The 12,305-nt window shown below is 45.3% G+C and overlaps 1 protein-coding gene across 1 annotated transcript in view; it reads right to left on the minus strand.

Moving 5' to 3' along the window:
* Positions 1–281: 281 nt before the first annotated feature.
* Positions 282–12,305, minus strand: part of tshz3b (teashirt zinc finger homeobox 3b) — a 40,825-nt gene continuing 28,801 nt past the window's right edge. Inside the window, exon 3 of the mRNA XM_042061801.1 lies at positions 282–5,258. Coding sequence (XP_041917735.1) covers positions 1,852–5,258 — 3,407 coding nt within the window. The 3' untranslated portion in view covers positions 282–1,851. The remainder of the gene's footprint in view (positions 5,259–12,305) is intronic.

Raw genomic sequence — 12,305 nt, forward strand, 5'->3', positions numbered from 1 at the left:
CAATTTCTGCTGCAGAGGTTTTTATCTGACACAGGTCTCTAATTTGGGAGCGATGCTGATGTTACCATACCGGTAGCCTAGGGGTGTATCCAAATATTTCAGAGAATAAAGTGGACCACAAGCTAGCATGCTCTCATTTTCTCCTGTCCTCTGAGTGTCCAGGTCATGGTCTAAATTCTACCTGCGCATGCCTATTCACACCAGTTAAACACTCCTTCAGACATACAGTAATTGTGAGACAGAACACATAGTTATTGCAAAAAAGAACAATTTCATTTTTAATGCTGCAGTAGAAAAAAGGTTATATGAAGTCATATAATGGGTGCTTCATTGTCAACAACAACAAAAACAATGGCACAGAATGCATAACAGTGTCTGTGCTGTTTACATGCCAATATTTTACACATAAGATTCCCATTCACTGGCAGCTGTCAGTTACTTCAGCAAATTAACTGCCAAAAATGTAGCAGAGCTGTCAATTGGAGTGTAGGGTAACCATGGTTACCTTTCATACCCCCAACCCCCACCTCCCAAAAGATAAAGCTGCAGTGTGGAATTATGGGAGAGTAATTAGATGGAAAAAAGTTACCAATCAAAAAGGCATTCTACAATATGAAACAACAACCAAGACTGCTTATAAATAAGAGGTTACATTGTGGAATTCCCTCCTTGCTTAATAAAGTAACATCTTTTTTGTACAACCTTTCTTTTGTAATGTTCAAGAAATGTTGGAGCAAGTCTTGCACAAGAGGTTTAACCCTTTGAGCACGAAGTGGAAATAAAAGAGTTTCTTCTTTCTTCTTCTTTCAGTTTCATATCATCTGATTAAATAACATATTTATAAAACTATTGTGCAAAACAATTTCATTAATGTCTTCATATATTGTGCACCAGTAGATAGTCATACTCCTCTTAAATTAAAAAATATAAAAATGATGCATAATTTAGACAGAAATTAGTTATAGTTTTTATGTACAATTTTTACATAGACCTGAATTCATAAAGGCCCCTGATTTAAATGAACTAAAATGCTGCAATTTGAACAATTTGCTTCATACACAGTTGATTTATATGTAAGGAGTCAATATAAATGATAGATCAGACCAATTAGGTAAATAATTTGGCTTGTCCCAAATTCGCATCATCTTATCCTATTTCAAATCCTGTAGTCTCTTAACCTCTTCATGTTTAGATTTTAAATGTTGAAGTGCTAGGGCGTACTCAGAGGGTTAAAGTTCATCTGCTGCACCAGCACATATAGATCACGTAAATAAAGAAAAATAAAGAATTAGAAAATAAAAATACAAGTAAACGACAGAAAAAAAGGAGAAACAGAAAAGTGCACCAGATTTAGTTATCGAATATTTAACTAAACTGTTTCAGCAATGCATGCAGCTTCCTGCATCTCAGCGATGCGACAGAAAAAAGAACTGAAACCAATTTACACAACTTTTAAATACATATCACTTCATTTTTAAAAGTTATTTTTTTAAACCTTCATATTTTTAACCAGTGACAACAGCACCTCTTTAGTCAAGACTGCACATTTAGAAAATTATCCTTTCTTTTTTTCTATTTTTGTCTCTTTTTGTAAAAAGAAGAGAATTAAAAACAAGAAAATTAATGTCTCTGGGTCAGAGGATTTTTTTTCTCAGAAGGGGAATTCAAAATCATGTGCCGAAACTAAACAGTAGTTTTATGGCATCAATGTGCAGTTTGTTTTTCATATTAATTTTCAGGTCCTTTTTTAAGACATATCTGTCAAAAGGCAAAAGAGATAGAGAGAAAGAGAGAGAACAAGGAGAGAAACGATAGAGATAGAGAACAAGCTCAGTCTGTCCAAAAACAGTGCTACTGCTTTTCCAGTTCAGTCACATACAGAAGGTGGTCCTCTGGAGATTTCCCATGGGTCTTACTCAGGTGGAGCTTAACTGCGTGCTTGCTGGCAAAAGTCCGATTGCACAGTTTGCACTGGTATGTGATACCATTGCCCTCGTCCTCGGGGGATGGGGAGGGGGAGTGCACAAGGGGACTGGAGAGGGACTGTGTGAGGGCATGGGCCTGGGCCGACAGCAGTTTTTCAGAGAGGCCCTTGGTGTGGTGCGAGATCTGGCTAGCAAACTGTTCGCCAGAGAGTTTGGCCAGGTCCCTGAGCCTGAAGCCCAGGTGTGACTCGAGATGGCTGACATACGTGGATGGAGAACGGATCTGCGATGCACAGTCGCTGCAAAAGAACACAGGGTGCCCCGAGTCCAGGTTCTTCAAGAACTTGGTGCCGCCGGTTCTCCGGAGCTGGTACTTGACATTGGCAAGCCAGTGGCTGATGGTCGTCATTGAGAGCCCGGTGAAGCGGGAGATGTGCATGCGCTCTTGGGGACTGAGGTCTGACATTATGTACTTGCCGTCACCTGTTTGCCGGAGACTGGCGGCAAACTGGGCCTGCAGGATGAGCAGGTGTTGAGGATTCCAGTTGGACTGCCTGCCCTTGCGTTTCTGGACCGGGGAGATCTCCTCAGGCTCATCTGGGGTGGCTCCCTCAATGTCAGAGCGCTCTGACAGGCTGGTGGGGGTGGATGACTTGGAAGCGTGACTCTCTGTAAGGTTGCGAAGCATGTCGGAGATATCTGAAAGGGCGTTTTCGCGCAATGGAGAATTGGACATGAAGGAGGCCATAGCCGATGACGCCTTGGTCATTGTCACAGTGGAAGAGGGAGAGATGGACGAGGGTGTGGAGGTGGTAGACGACAGGGCTGCTGATCCCAAGGAGCTGCTCTTGTCACTCTTGCCTTTGGTCAGGTCGATAGGCTGGTCATTATTCACGTGGTAGAAGTAGCGGTCCAAGTGCTCGTTTGATTTTTTGGTCTGGGCTGGGGTGGAGGCTGCCACCGCAGCCTTTTCGGCCAAGCTGTTGCTCATTTTGAAGAGCATGCTCATCGGGTCCAGGGAGGGCAGGGCTGGTTTGGCTGCTTTGCCAAGATGGACATTCATGACAGACTGAAGCGCACTTAGAGGGTTGACAAACGGCTGCTCTGGAGGGTGCTCTGTGATGATAGCTGTGCTGCTGCACAACGAGGAAACAGGACTTTTCACTTTGTGGTCAGTTCCATTCTCCATGGGCTCTTTACTGTGGGTCTCACCGTTTGTCTCCTTATGAGTGGCTCCTGCTCCAGTGCTCTCGGGAGTTTTGGCTCCTCGCCTTTCTTTGGGGGACTCCCCCTTGGCAGACTCCCCGGCTTCACTGCTGCATGGTGAGGGGGTGGTTCTTCTAAGCGGTGATGCTCTGGCTGGAGGTTCTCTCATCTTCTCCTCCACCTTGGCCACCTTTTCAGTGACTTTCTTCACAAGTTCTTCCATGGCATGGAAATTGTTCTTGGGAAGTGGTGAGTTTTGGCTGCTGGGTGGAGAGATCAGAGGTTGGTTTTTGGTTGGGGACAGGATCTCATTTCCAGAGAACATGTACTTCAAAGGTGAACTTTTGCCAGAGCTGCCCAGGGAGAGCTTCATCATGTTGGGCAGTTGATAGGCAGCGTGAATACTGGGATATCCTCCCCAGGTTGGAGTGCCATTCTGTGCTTTGTTGATGGCAGATGTCACAGTGTTCTCGAGTGACTTGAGGATGTCAAACCCTCCCTTGGGGCTTTCCTCCAGGTCCTCCTCTGTCAAGTAGGAATATTTAGAGGAGACATCAAACTTTTCTTCTACTTCATCCTCACCATTTTTCTTCTCTTTGTTGTTTGAGCTGCAAGTGGTTTCCTTGGTGCACTCTTCCTCTTTCTCCTCCTTTTTGATCTCCATGGCAACAACTGGGGAGATGCTAGCTGGAGGAGGGGGTGGCGCTGGTGGCGGTGGGGAGAATGTTGTGGCAGCCAGTGGCACAGACTGCACCTTCTCCTCCCCAGAGGAGGGCACAACATTAGGTACTGGAGTTGGGGGAGACTCCATGATCGGTTTGCCCTTCTTGATGGCCGAGTTGGTGACTTTAATGAAGTGTCCAGTCACCATCATGTGGGCTGTGAGCTCCTGCAGTGTGTCATGGGAACTTCCACATTCCATGCACTTCAGGATCTGTGACTTTCTAGACTCAAACTGCCAAGCGTAACTGGCTCCATTCTGGTGCCCATACCGGTTGTTAGGAGTGATGTAAGGATTGGAGCCCTTATGCAGGAGGTCATTGGAGTCTGTCACAGCAGGTTTAGGGGTTCCTCCATTGGAATCTGGAGAGCTCGGGAGGTCCAGCTCAATCGGGGCTCTCTTGCGAGCTGAGGAAATAATCTTGGCAGCCACTGGGGTCACAGGCTCTTTGAGAGGCACTTTCTGGTAGTGTTTCGTCTTAATCATGTGGACACTCAAGTCTTGGAGGGACTCAAAGGAGTGACCACAGTACATGCACTTCAGAACCTTCTGGGCATCCTCCTTGCCTTCCATCTCTAAGAGCGAGCGCTTCCGGGGCTTAGACCAACGTTTGGTCCCCTCACTATCTGTCTCATGGTTATCATCGCGGTAATGACCAGTCTCATTCATGTGTACGGTGAGTTCGACCAATGTGTCGTAAGCAGCACTGCAGTCCTTACAGCGGAACTTGCTGGCACCTGTGAAGATGGAGCCGTAGAGCTTGGTGCTCTGCCGGTAGAGCTGCACAGTGCTGAAGAGGTTGGGTTCTGCAGCTGGGTGGCTCAGACGGTTCTGGTTCTGGGAGACCTGCTGTAGGGTCTTAGCCACTGCTGACTGGTGCCAGTCATAGCCTCCACTCCCACAGCTGCTGCTGCTACTGCTGCTGCTGCTGCTGCTGCTGTGGCTGCGAGCGGGCTTCTCTGCTGGAGGCTGGGTGAGGTTCAGGTTCAGGGAGGACCAGTAGGAGCTGGTGAGGAAGCTGTTGTAGATAGCCTTCATCTGCTCCAGACTGTTTGGGCCAGACACTGTGGGCTCCTCTCCAGTGAGGGTGGCGGCTGCCGCTGCTGCTGTGGCCATCATCATGGAGGGGGTCGATGACATGGAGATGAGGGGTTCCTTGGCCATGCTGTCCTCCTCATTTTTGACTGATGCACTCTCAAAGTCAGACATGCGGTCACTAGACTCGCTGAGGTGCGACTCGCTGTCCATCTCATGGCTGGAGAAGTCGGCGACAGGGGAGTCCTTGAGGATGAAGTCCTTGTCCTGGCACACAAACTTGACACCAGACTCCTCCTCAATGGCGGAGTCTTCTCCATCCACATCTTCATCAAGGAGGGCAGCCTCCTTCAGCTCTTCAGGAACATATGCTGTAGATACATAGGTTAAGGGATTGGGGTGGAGAAAGAGACAAAAAATATTATTAGCACTTTGTCCACTGACAAATCTCATATCATATTCTGAATTCCTAAATTGCCCAGTAAAGCACAATTGCCAGAAATGCAAGCCCTTGCTATCTTCCTTCTCACTGACAAATAAAACAATCACTCAGACTATTTCATACCATAAACTGTTGCTGTAATTCCTTTTTAACTTTCCTATTGCATTACATTTCCAAATGGAATAAAGCTGTATTGCTTTGTGCCTTTGTTCTGTATCATGGTAAAGGAGGCAGACACCGGGAGAAAGACAGAAAGAGCTGCAAAAGAGGAAGAAGGGGGGAGAGAGAGACAGAGACAGAGACAGAGACAGAGCGAGAGTCTTCAAAACCAACTTGCCACCTTATTCTTCTCAAGGGGCAACAGCTTGAAATTAAAACTAAATTTGAAATTAATGAAGCACATTCTGGAGGTGGCATTCGTTTCTGAAGTAATAAATTACTTGTATCAACCTCCGAGACAGCAGTTCCTGTCTGTCAATTAATGTGTCTTGCGCTTCTTCTTCAGCCTACAATGCATTTCCTTACAGAAACACTCACTATTTAAATTAAGCATGCATTCAGACTCATTACCCAGCCCAGGCCTGCATCTCGTAAATAAAAATGAATGTATGTACATTCCCTAGGAAATAAAAGGCTAAAAAATATCCCAGAACAAAACACATTTACGTCAATTACAGAGATTAGAAAGCTGAAAGTTATTATTTACTGGTTAGCCCAGAGAGCCAATTTTCAATTCACATCTGAATCCACCCTCTAGTAAAAAAAAAGAACGTAGAGGAGGCAAATGAAATAATAAAGGAAGCAAAAGTATAAATTCTTGCCATTCTTATTTCAGTGTGTGTCCAAACTGAGGGAAGGGGGGAGAGCAAGAAAGGCTTAAATTTGGCTAATTCTTGAAATTCCACAGTTTAACAGTTTATCACATATTGAGCAGGTATGTAAACCATGGGGAGAATGACAAAGAGAGCACTGCCTCTGCATACTCATCTCAGCACACGAAGCTTCTACTTCAATTCAGACACTTCCACTATACACACAACGCCTTTATTTCTGAGAGAACCGCTATTCCAAAACTACTGTACTCCAAGGATTGACAACAAGCATTTAAAACTGCAAATAAAATATTTTTTTACTGGATTTCAAGAAAATAAAGATTTTATAGTCAAAACAACTTTTTATAACCTACTTGCAGATGTAGTATTTTTTTTCTATCAGAAATAAAAAAATATTTCAGAAAGTTTAATTACTGTAGCCCCATTGTCAGAACATCAATGGTGTCAATCATCCCAACAGACTCATCTGTCTCATTGTCTGAATTTCTGTGTGTGTGTGTGTGTGTGTGTGTGTATGTGTGTGTGTTTAAGCATTGGGCAGGTGGTTGGAGGTGTACAAACTACACCAGCAGACAAATGAGGTCATGAAAAAAAAGTGCTGTCATCACAAGGGTACTCATTTTGTTGCCGTTGGCGATGAGACGCCCAGGGATAAACAAAGGGAGAGAGGGAAGCACCTTCACCGTCATCCCTCTTTACTGTGTGTGCTCCTGCCTTCAGGCACAGCAAGTGGCCTCTCTGTCCAACAACAAAGCTGCACAGGTTACCAGTTACCTCGGCAGTCAACAAACAGCCAGTGTCGCACAATGTTGACTTCTACTTGCTGTACAGGGAACAACCTTATGGGGCTAAGGTGGACAATCTCAAGTATGTTGGGAGAAAGGAAAATATGATTACATCTTGATTTCTTTCGCGCAGCTACTGACACAGAAATTGTTATTTTTGTTAGATGGAGGTATAAAATGATATCATTAACATTCAACAATGTTAATTTGTGTGTCTTCTTTTCCCATTTCTGGCACCAATCATGAGCAAAGGACTTTGAAGAGGTCCATTGCCTGGGATTCATTCTAACTCTCAATCTCTCTTACACACAAACACTGACACACACACACACACACACACACACACACACACACACACACACACACCTGAAAATTGGTGACATCAAATAGTCCCCTCAGACAATTGAACATTCAACTGAGATCATGTAGCACACACACGTACACAGGCAAAGAGGCAAACACACACACACACACTACCATCTGTTCCACATCAGCCAAAACGACAGCTGTTTAAGAGAACAATGGCTTCGTTGAGGAAGCAGTCAGAACGGCATTCACATCAAGGCCAAACAGCGATGTAAAAAATCTCCTTCCTCCCGATACATGCCTCAACTTAAACCTGTTCAAAGTAATTAAAGCTGGAGCCCCGTGAAGACACACACACACACACACACACACACACACACACACACACACAGGAGGAAGAGGAGCACTCCGGAAGATGTGGCATCCTGCACCACCACTTTCAGCCACACTACACATAAACGCTAGGTCAACCTCAAACATGATCAGTCCATCTGATTAACATGTAATTAAAATGTGAAAGTAGACCAAGCAGATGACTAAAGGGATGATCGAAAAGACAGAGAGAGAGAGAGGTGCTAAAGAGGTGTAGAAAGAGAAATGATTGTTTTGATGTGTTCTGACTGAAGCACTTTATTCTTACTATCATCCATGCTGTTGTCCCTTTTCTGATCATATTTAAGGGCAGTAAACATGGAATTATACCCACTCTCTGATCTCACCAACTGGCAGAGAGAGAGAGATAGAGAGAGAGAGGGAGAGAGAGAGAGGTGAATTTAAATCATGGAGTATGTGGTTTGAAAGAACCCTAGATTTCACACACACACACACACACACACACACACACACACACACACACACACACACACACACACACACACACCATCACCACCATGCTTGCCACTGGCTCCAGTCCAGGCCACGGGGCCCCTGAAGTGGCCAGAGACGGTGCGCTCTAGCTGGGAACAATATTGAGTTTTCATCCCTGGGCCCTTCTCAGGCCAATGGTGCAGGCAGAGCCAACACAAGTCCATGCAGGTGCTCTTTTAATTAGAGAACAGGATGGAGGGGAGCGTGCAACAGAGTGTGTGTGAGCGCGCGCATGTGTGCGCGTGCGTGTGACAGCAGGAGGGATGCAGTGCAAATGAAAATACGCTCCCAATGAATTGGCACTAGATGGGCAAGGCTACTTTGATCTAATTTACACTGGGACAGAGAGAGAGATGCCACAGTGAGGTGCAGCATTTGAATTTGAATGAATGAATGAATCAAATGAATGAAGGAATGAATGAATGAACATGAAGGCACCTGCTCCTTCAGAGATGCTGAGTGATTCTGAAGGCTTTGTGAGTCAGGAGTGAAATTGCAACCATCACCGAGCTCCCTTATTAACTCTTAAGTGTCTGTTTATGATCCAAAACATCATCCACACTAATTACTGCTTTATGTACTGATGTGCACACATATAAATGTGTATGTTTTAAGGCACATATTTGTGCCATGTGTGTGTGTGTGTGTGTGTGTGTGTGTGTGTCTGTGTGTATGTGTGTGTGTGTGTGTGTGTGTGTGAGTGTTGGTGTCTGTGAGTGTCTGTGTGTGACTTACAAACCCTCGACATTTCCAAACACAAGATAAGATGCAAATGAAACTGACGAATATCTGAGGGGGAGAGTCATTAGCACGTTCATCCCTGTGCGCAGCAAGGGAAACTCAGCTGTGTAAACATATCAACGGAATGAAATAAATAGAAAAACAAATAAATAAATAAACTTTTCCATATCAAGTCAACCTCCTCCACCAAGACCTGATAGTAATTCGATGAGCCTTCTTGAAGGATGTGAGACACTATCTGCTGGTTAGGTGAATACCTTTGGGTGTAGAATGGAGAGGAGGGGGGTCTGAGGTGCAGGGTAATTAAACCTGCTATATATAGCCCCTAAGCCCACATTTATAATGTGAGGTATCTCTCTCTAATATGGCACTATCTGCGATGTGATATCATTAGGGGGGAAAATGGTTTGTAGCCTTAAGCAGACAGTCTGTCGGTGAGGGTCTGGAGAATATGAGATAGTACCAAACCCTGTCGCCTCGCCGCCTCTCCCAAGTCCTTTCCCCTCCCTCCCTCTCATCCCAGCCATCATGACCTGTGTTAATGAAGTTAATTGAATTTGAGATCAATAATGCTTAATTATTGCGATTTGACATGCACAGACAAATTGGTGGGGAGGCCATGGTGTGGGAGTGAGGGTGTGTGAATGTGGGTGTGCACAGATCAGTGTCTGAGATTGTGTGATTGTGTGTGTGTGCTTGTGTTTGAGGGTATGTGTTGCTGCTTGATGTGGGCTGGGTGGTGGGGTCTGGCTGGCCGGAGAGTGAGAGAGAGGGGCAGAGAGAGAGAGAGAGAGAGAGAGAGAGAGAGGGATCGGCGAGGCGTGCCATCGATTCCAGAGAGACGCCCAATCGACCCAGACGCCTGACGGATGGAGCCCACTCTCCAAGGCTACGCATAAAACGCTCCCATAGACCACTCTAACCAGCCCCTCTGCCACCGCTGTCCAGCCCCTGCCCATAAGCGCCTATTGAGATGGATTAAAAAGAGCAGTGTAGCAGAGAGAGACAGACAGAGAGAGGCAGATTGAGAGAGAGAGAGAAAGAGGGAGAGAGGTGGAAAACAAAAAAGGAAGGAGGGAGGAAAACAGAGAGACAGCAGAGCAAAACATTTGGGAGCGAGTGAGAACATGAGAGGAACTCCAGGTTTATGGGAGTGAGAGAGGTGAAAAGTCCACACTCACCACCACCGCATGTCAATTCACAACAAACCCAAACAGAAAGAAAGACCTTTCTTGGCCTTGGAAGTGCTCTGTGGAGAAAATGCTTTTGCATGCTTGTGTCTGAATCTGATCTGTCTGTGTGTTAGTGTTTATGTTTGTGTTTGTGTGTTTCTAAACAAAAGCACAGCAAAAAGAGTGTGTAAACAATGATACCCTCCTTGAGTGAATACCAACAACACTAGTATCAAAGCATGTGCAAGTCCATACATAGTCATGTAAACGTATGTTGTTTTATGTTGTGCATGCTGACTATGAGGTTCAGAGGATAACACCTGCCGTTGATGAGGGCCTGTGGGGAGCTGGAGAGAGGGCAGGGTTACTCTGCCCTGCACAGCTAGCACTCAGCTGGGAGCACAAGTACACTCGGGACGTCACATCACAACACACAGCCAGCTACGCTAACACAGGCTCCACCCAACCCTGCTCCACTCCACCTCCTTGGAGCCCGGCAGTCGTCTCTGCAATGGGCAACTCCGTTCAAAAAATATACACACACCAGTATACACACTCACTCATGGTTGTGCAGACACATGTAGTATCCTCATGTAGACAAATAAATACACTAACACACATAATCAGTGGGCTCATGTAACACAAACATACACAGACACACACACATACACAAAAAAACAAACACATCTAAACACACTAGCGCACCCTGTTTCCTCTTGACTGAGCTCAGCTCGAGATGAAGTGAGTAGGGAAGGGGAGGCGATAGCCCCTCGGTTTCTGAGCAGGGTTACAGCGAGATAACCTTCACAGATACAAAATAATGGTTTAAGGGGGGAAAAAAACAGGTTGTCGCTTCAGAAGCAGGGCATGCATAGCTGAGCCATGACAAAAATATGATCCTGCCTGAGAAATCACCCCGTCAACCATCAAAGCACACCACTCCAACAGCCATTTTGAATTCCGATGCCATCCAGTTTTTACATTCCGGATTTACTTCAGAGCCTCAGTGCCAATCTATGCTGGGACTGATAAGGTTATTTAGAAGGATTCTGAACAGGATGCTTCACTGAGGAAGTCTCCTTAGAGAGAATTTCACCTTTGTTATTGACCCTGGATGTTGATTTATTGTGTGGATGAGACAGTACGATGTAGATGTAGATTCATACTGTCTCCCATACACACAAAGCTGTCCACCACTGCCTGTGGAGGACCAGGCTTACAAACAAGCCTTTCATATTGTGGCAGCTGTGTGGTCCTGCTTGATATTTTTCTCCTTTTTAAAAGCACAGAATTAGGTGTGGTCCGTCAAAGGAATCAAAAGCTATAATGGCTTTTACACTGGGACAAAAAACCCTCAAATTATTGCTAAAAACGTCCACAGGCAAATGAGGGGCCTAAACACAATGTGCCCTGAGTCTGCTCTAAAAGCATTCTAAGCCCTTGTGTGATCCATCCTGCCTCCAACAGAGGCTCATTCATGGGCCGACCACGGCGACCTGAAATTGATACGTCTTTTCTCGGCGACGAGCCGATCCCCGTACCGCCATTCAAATGCACCGTGATTCGCGGAGGCGGTGGCAGCGGCCGGCGGATTCCACAGAGTGGTCGTCTCCAGCCCACACAATGCATTATCTGACTCACACCGCACCTCAGTCAGCACCACTGTGTAGCAGCACACACACACACACACACAAACACACACAAACAGAGAGAGAGAGAGAGAGAGAGAGCCCAACTGCAGCTTCCACAACAATAACACTGCTCATTATTCCCAAAGTCAAAGCGAGAGAAACGCAATCAATATCAGATTCATTCTTCCTTTCTTTTCTTTTCTTTCTTTGCGATTCTTTTCTTCTCCTTCTATTCTTTTCCGTGTTTCAGGCGTCTCTCTGACCACCCCTGCCGTGTGACCCACACATGTGCAGCAGAGAGGAGGATGGGGAGAGGGAGGCAAAATGGAATACACAGAAATGTGTGTGTGTTTGTGTGTGTGTGGAGATAAAACTAACATGTGTGACGTGTATTTTACAGATATAGATATTGTTACTAGGGGATTTCGAATCCTTAATCAGTTAAAAGAAAAACAAAATCACAAGGCTTTTCAATCAATCATTTTCCAAATGTAATTATAGAACAGCTGGAATTTTCCACATTTGGATTTTAGTTGGATTTATTTTGGACATAATTATTTTGGCTATCCTCTACTATGTCAATAAATAAATGACACGCATTACATAAACGGAGACCGGTGCAGTTGTGCGTGTCTGAGTGT

This window comes from Alosa sapidissima, chromosome 14, assembly GCF_018492685.1.
Source record: "Alosa sapidissima isolate fAloSap1 chromosome 14, fAloSap1.pri, whole genome shotgun sequence".
NCBI lineage: Eukaryota > Metazoa > Chordata > Actinopteri > Clupeiformes > Clupeidae > Alosa > Alosa sapidissima.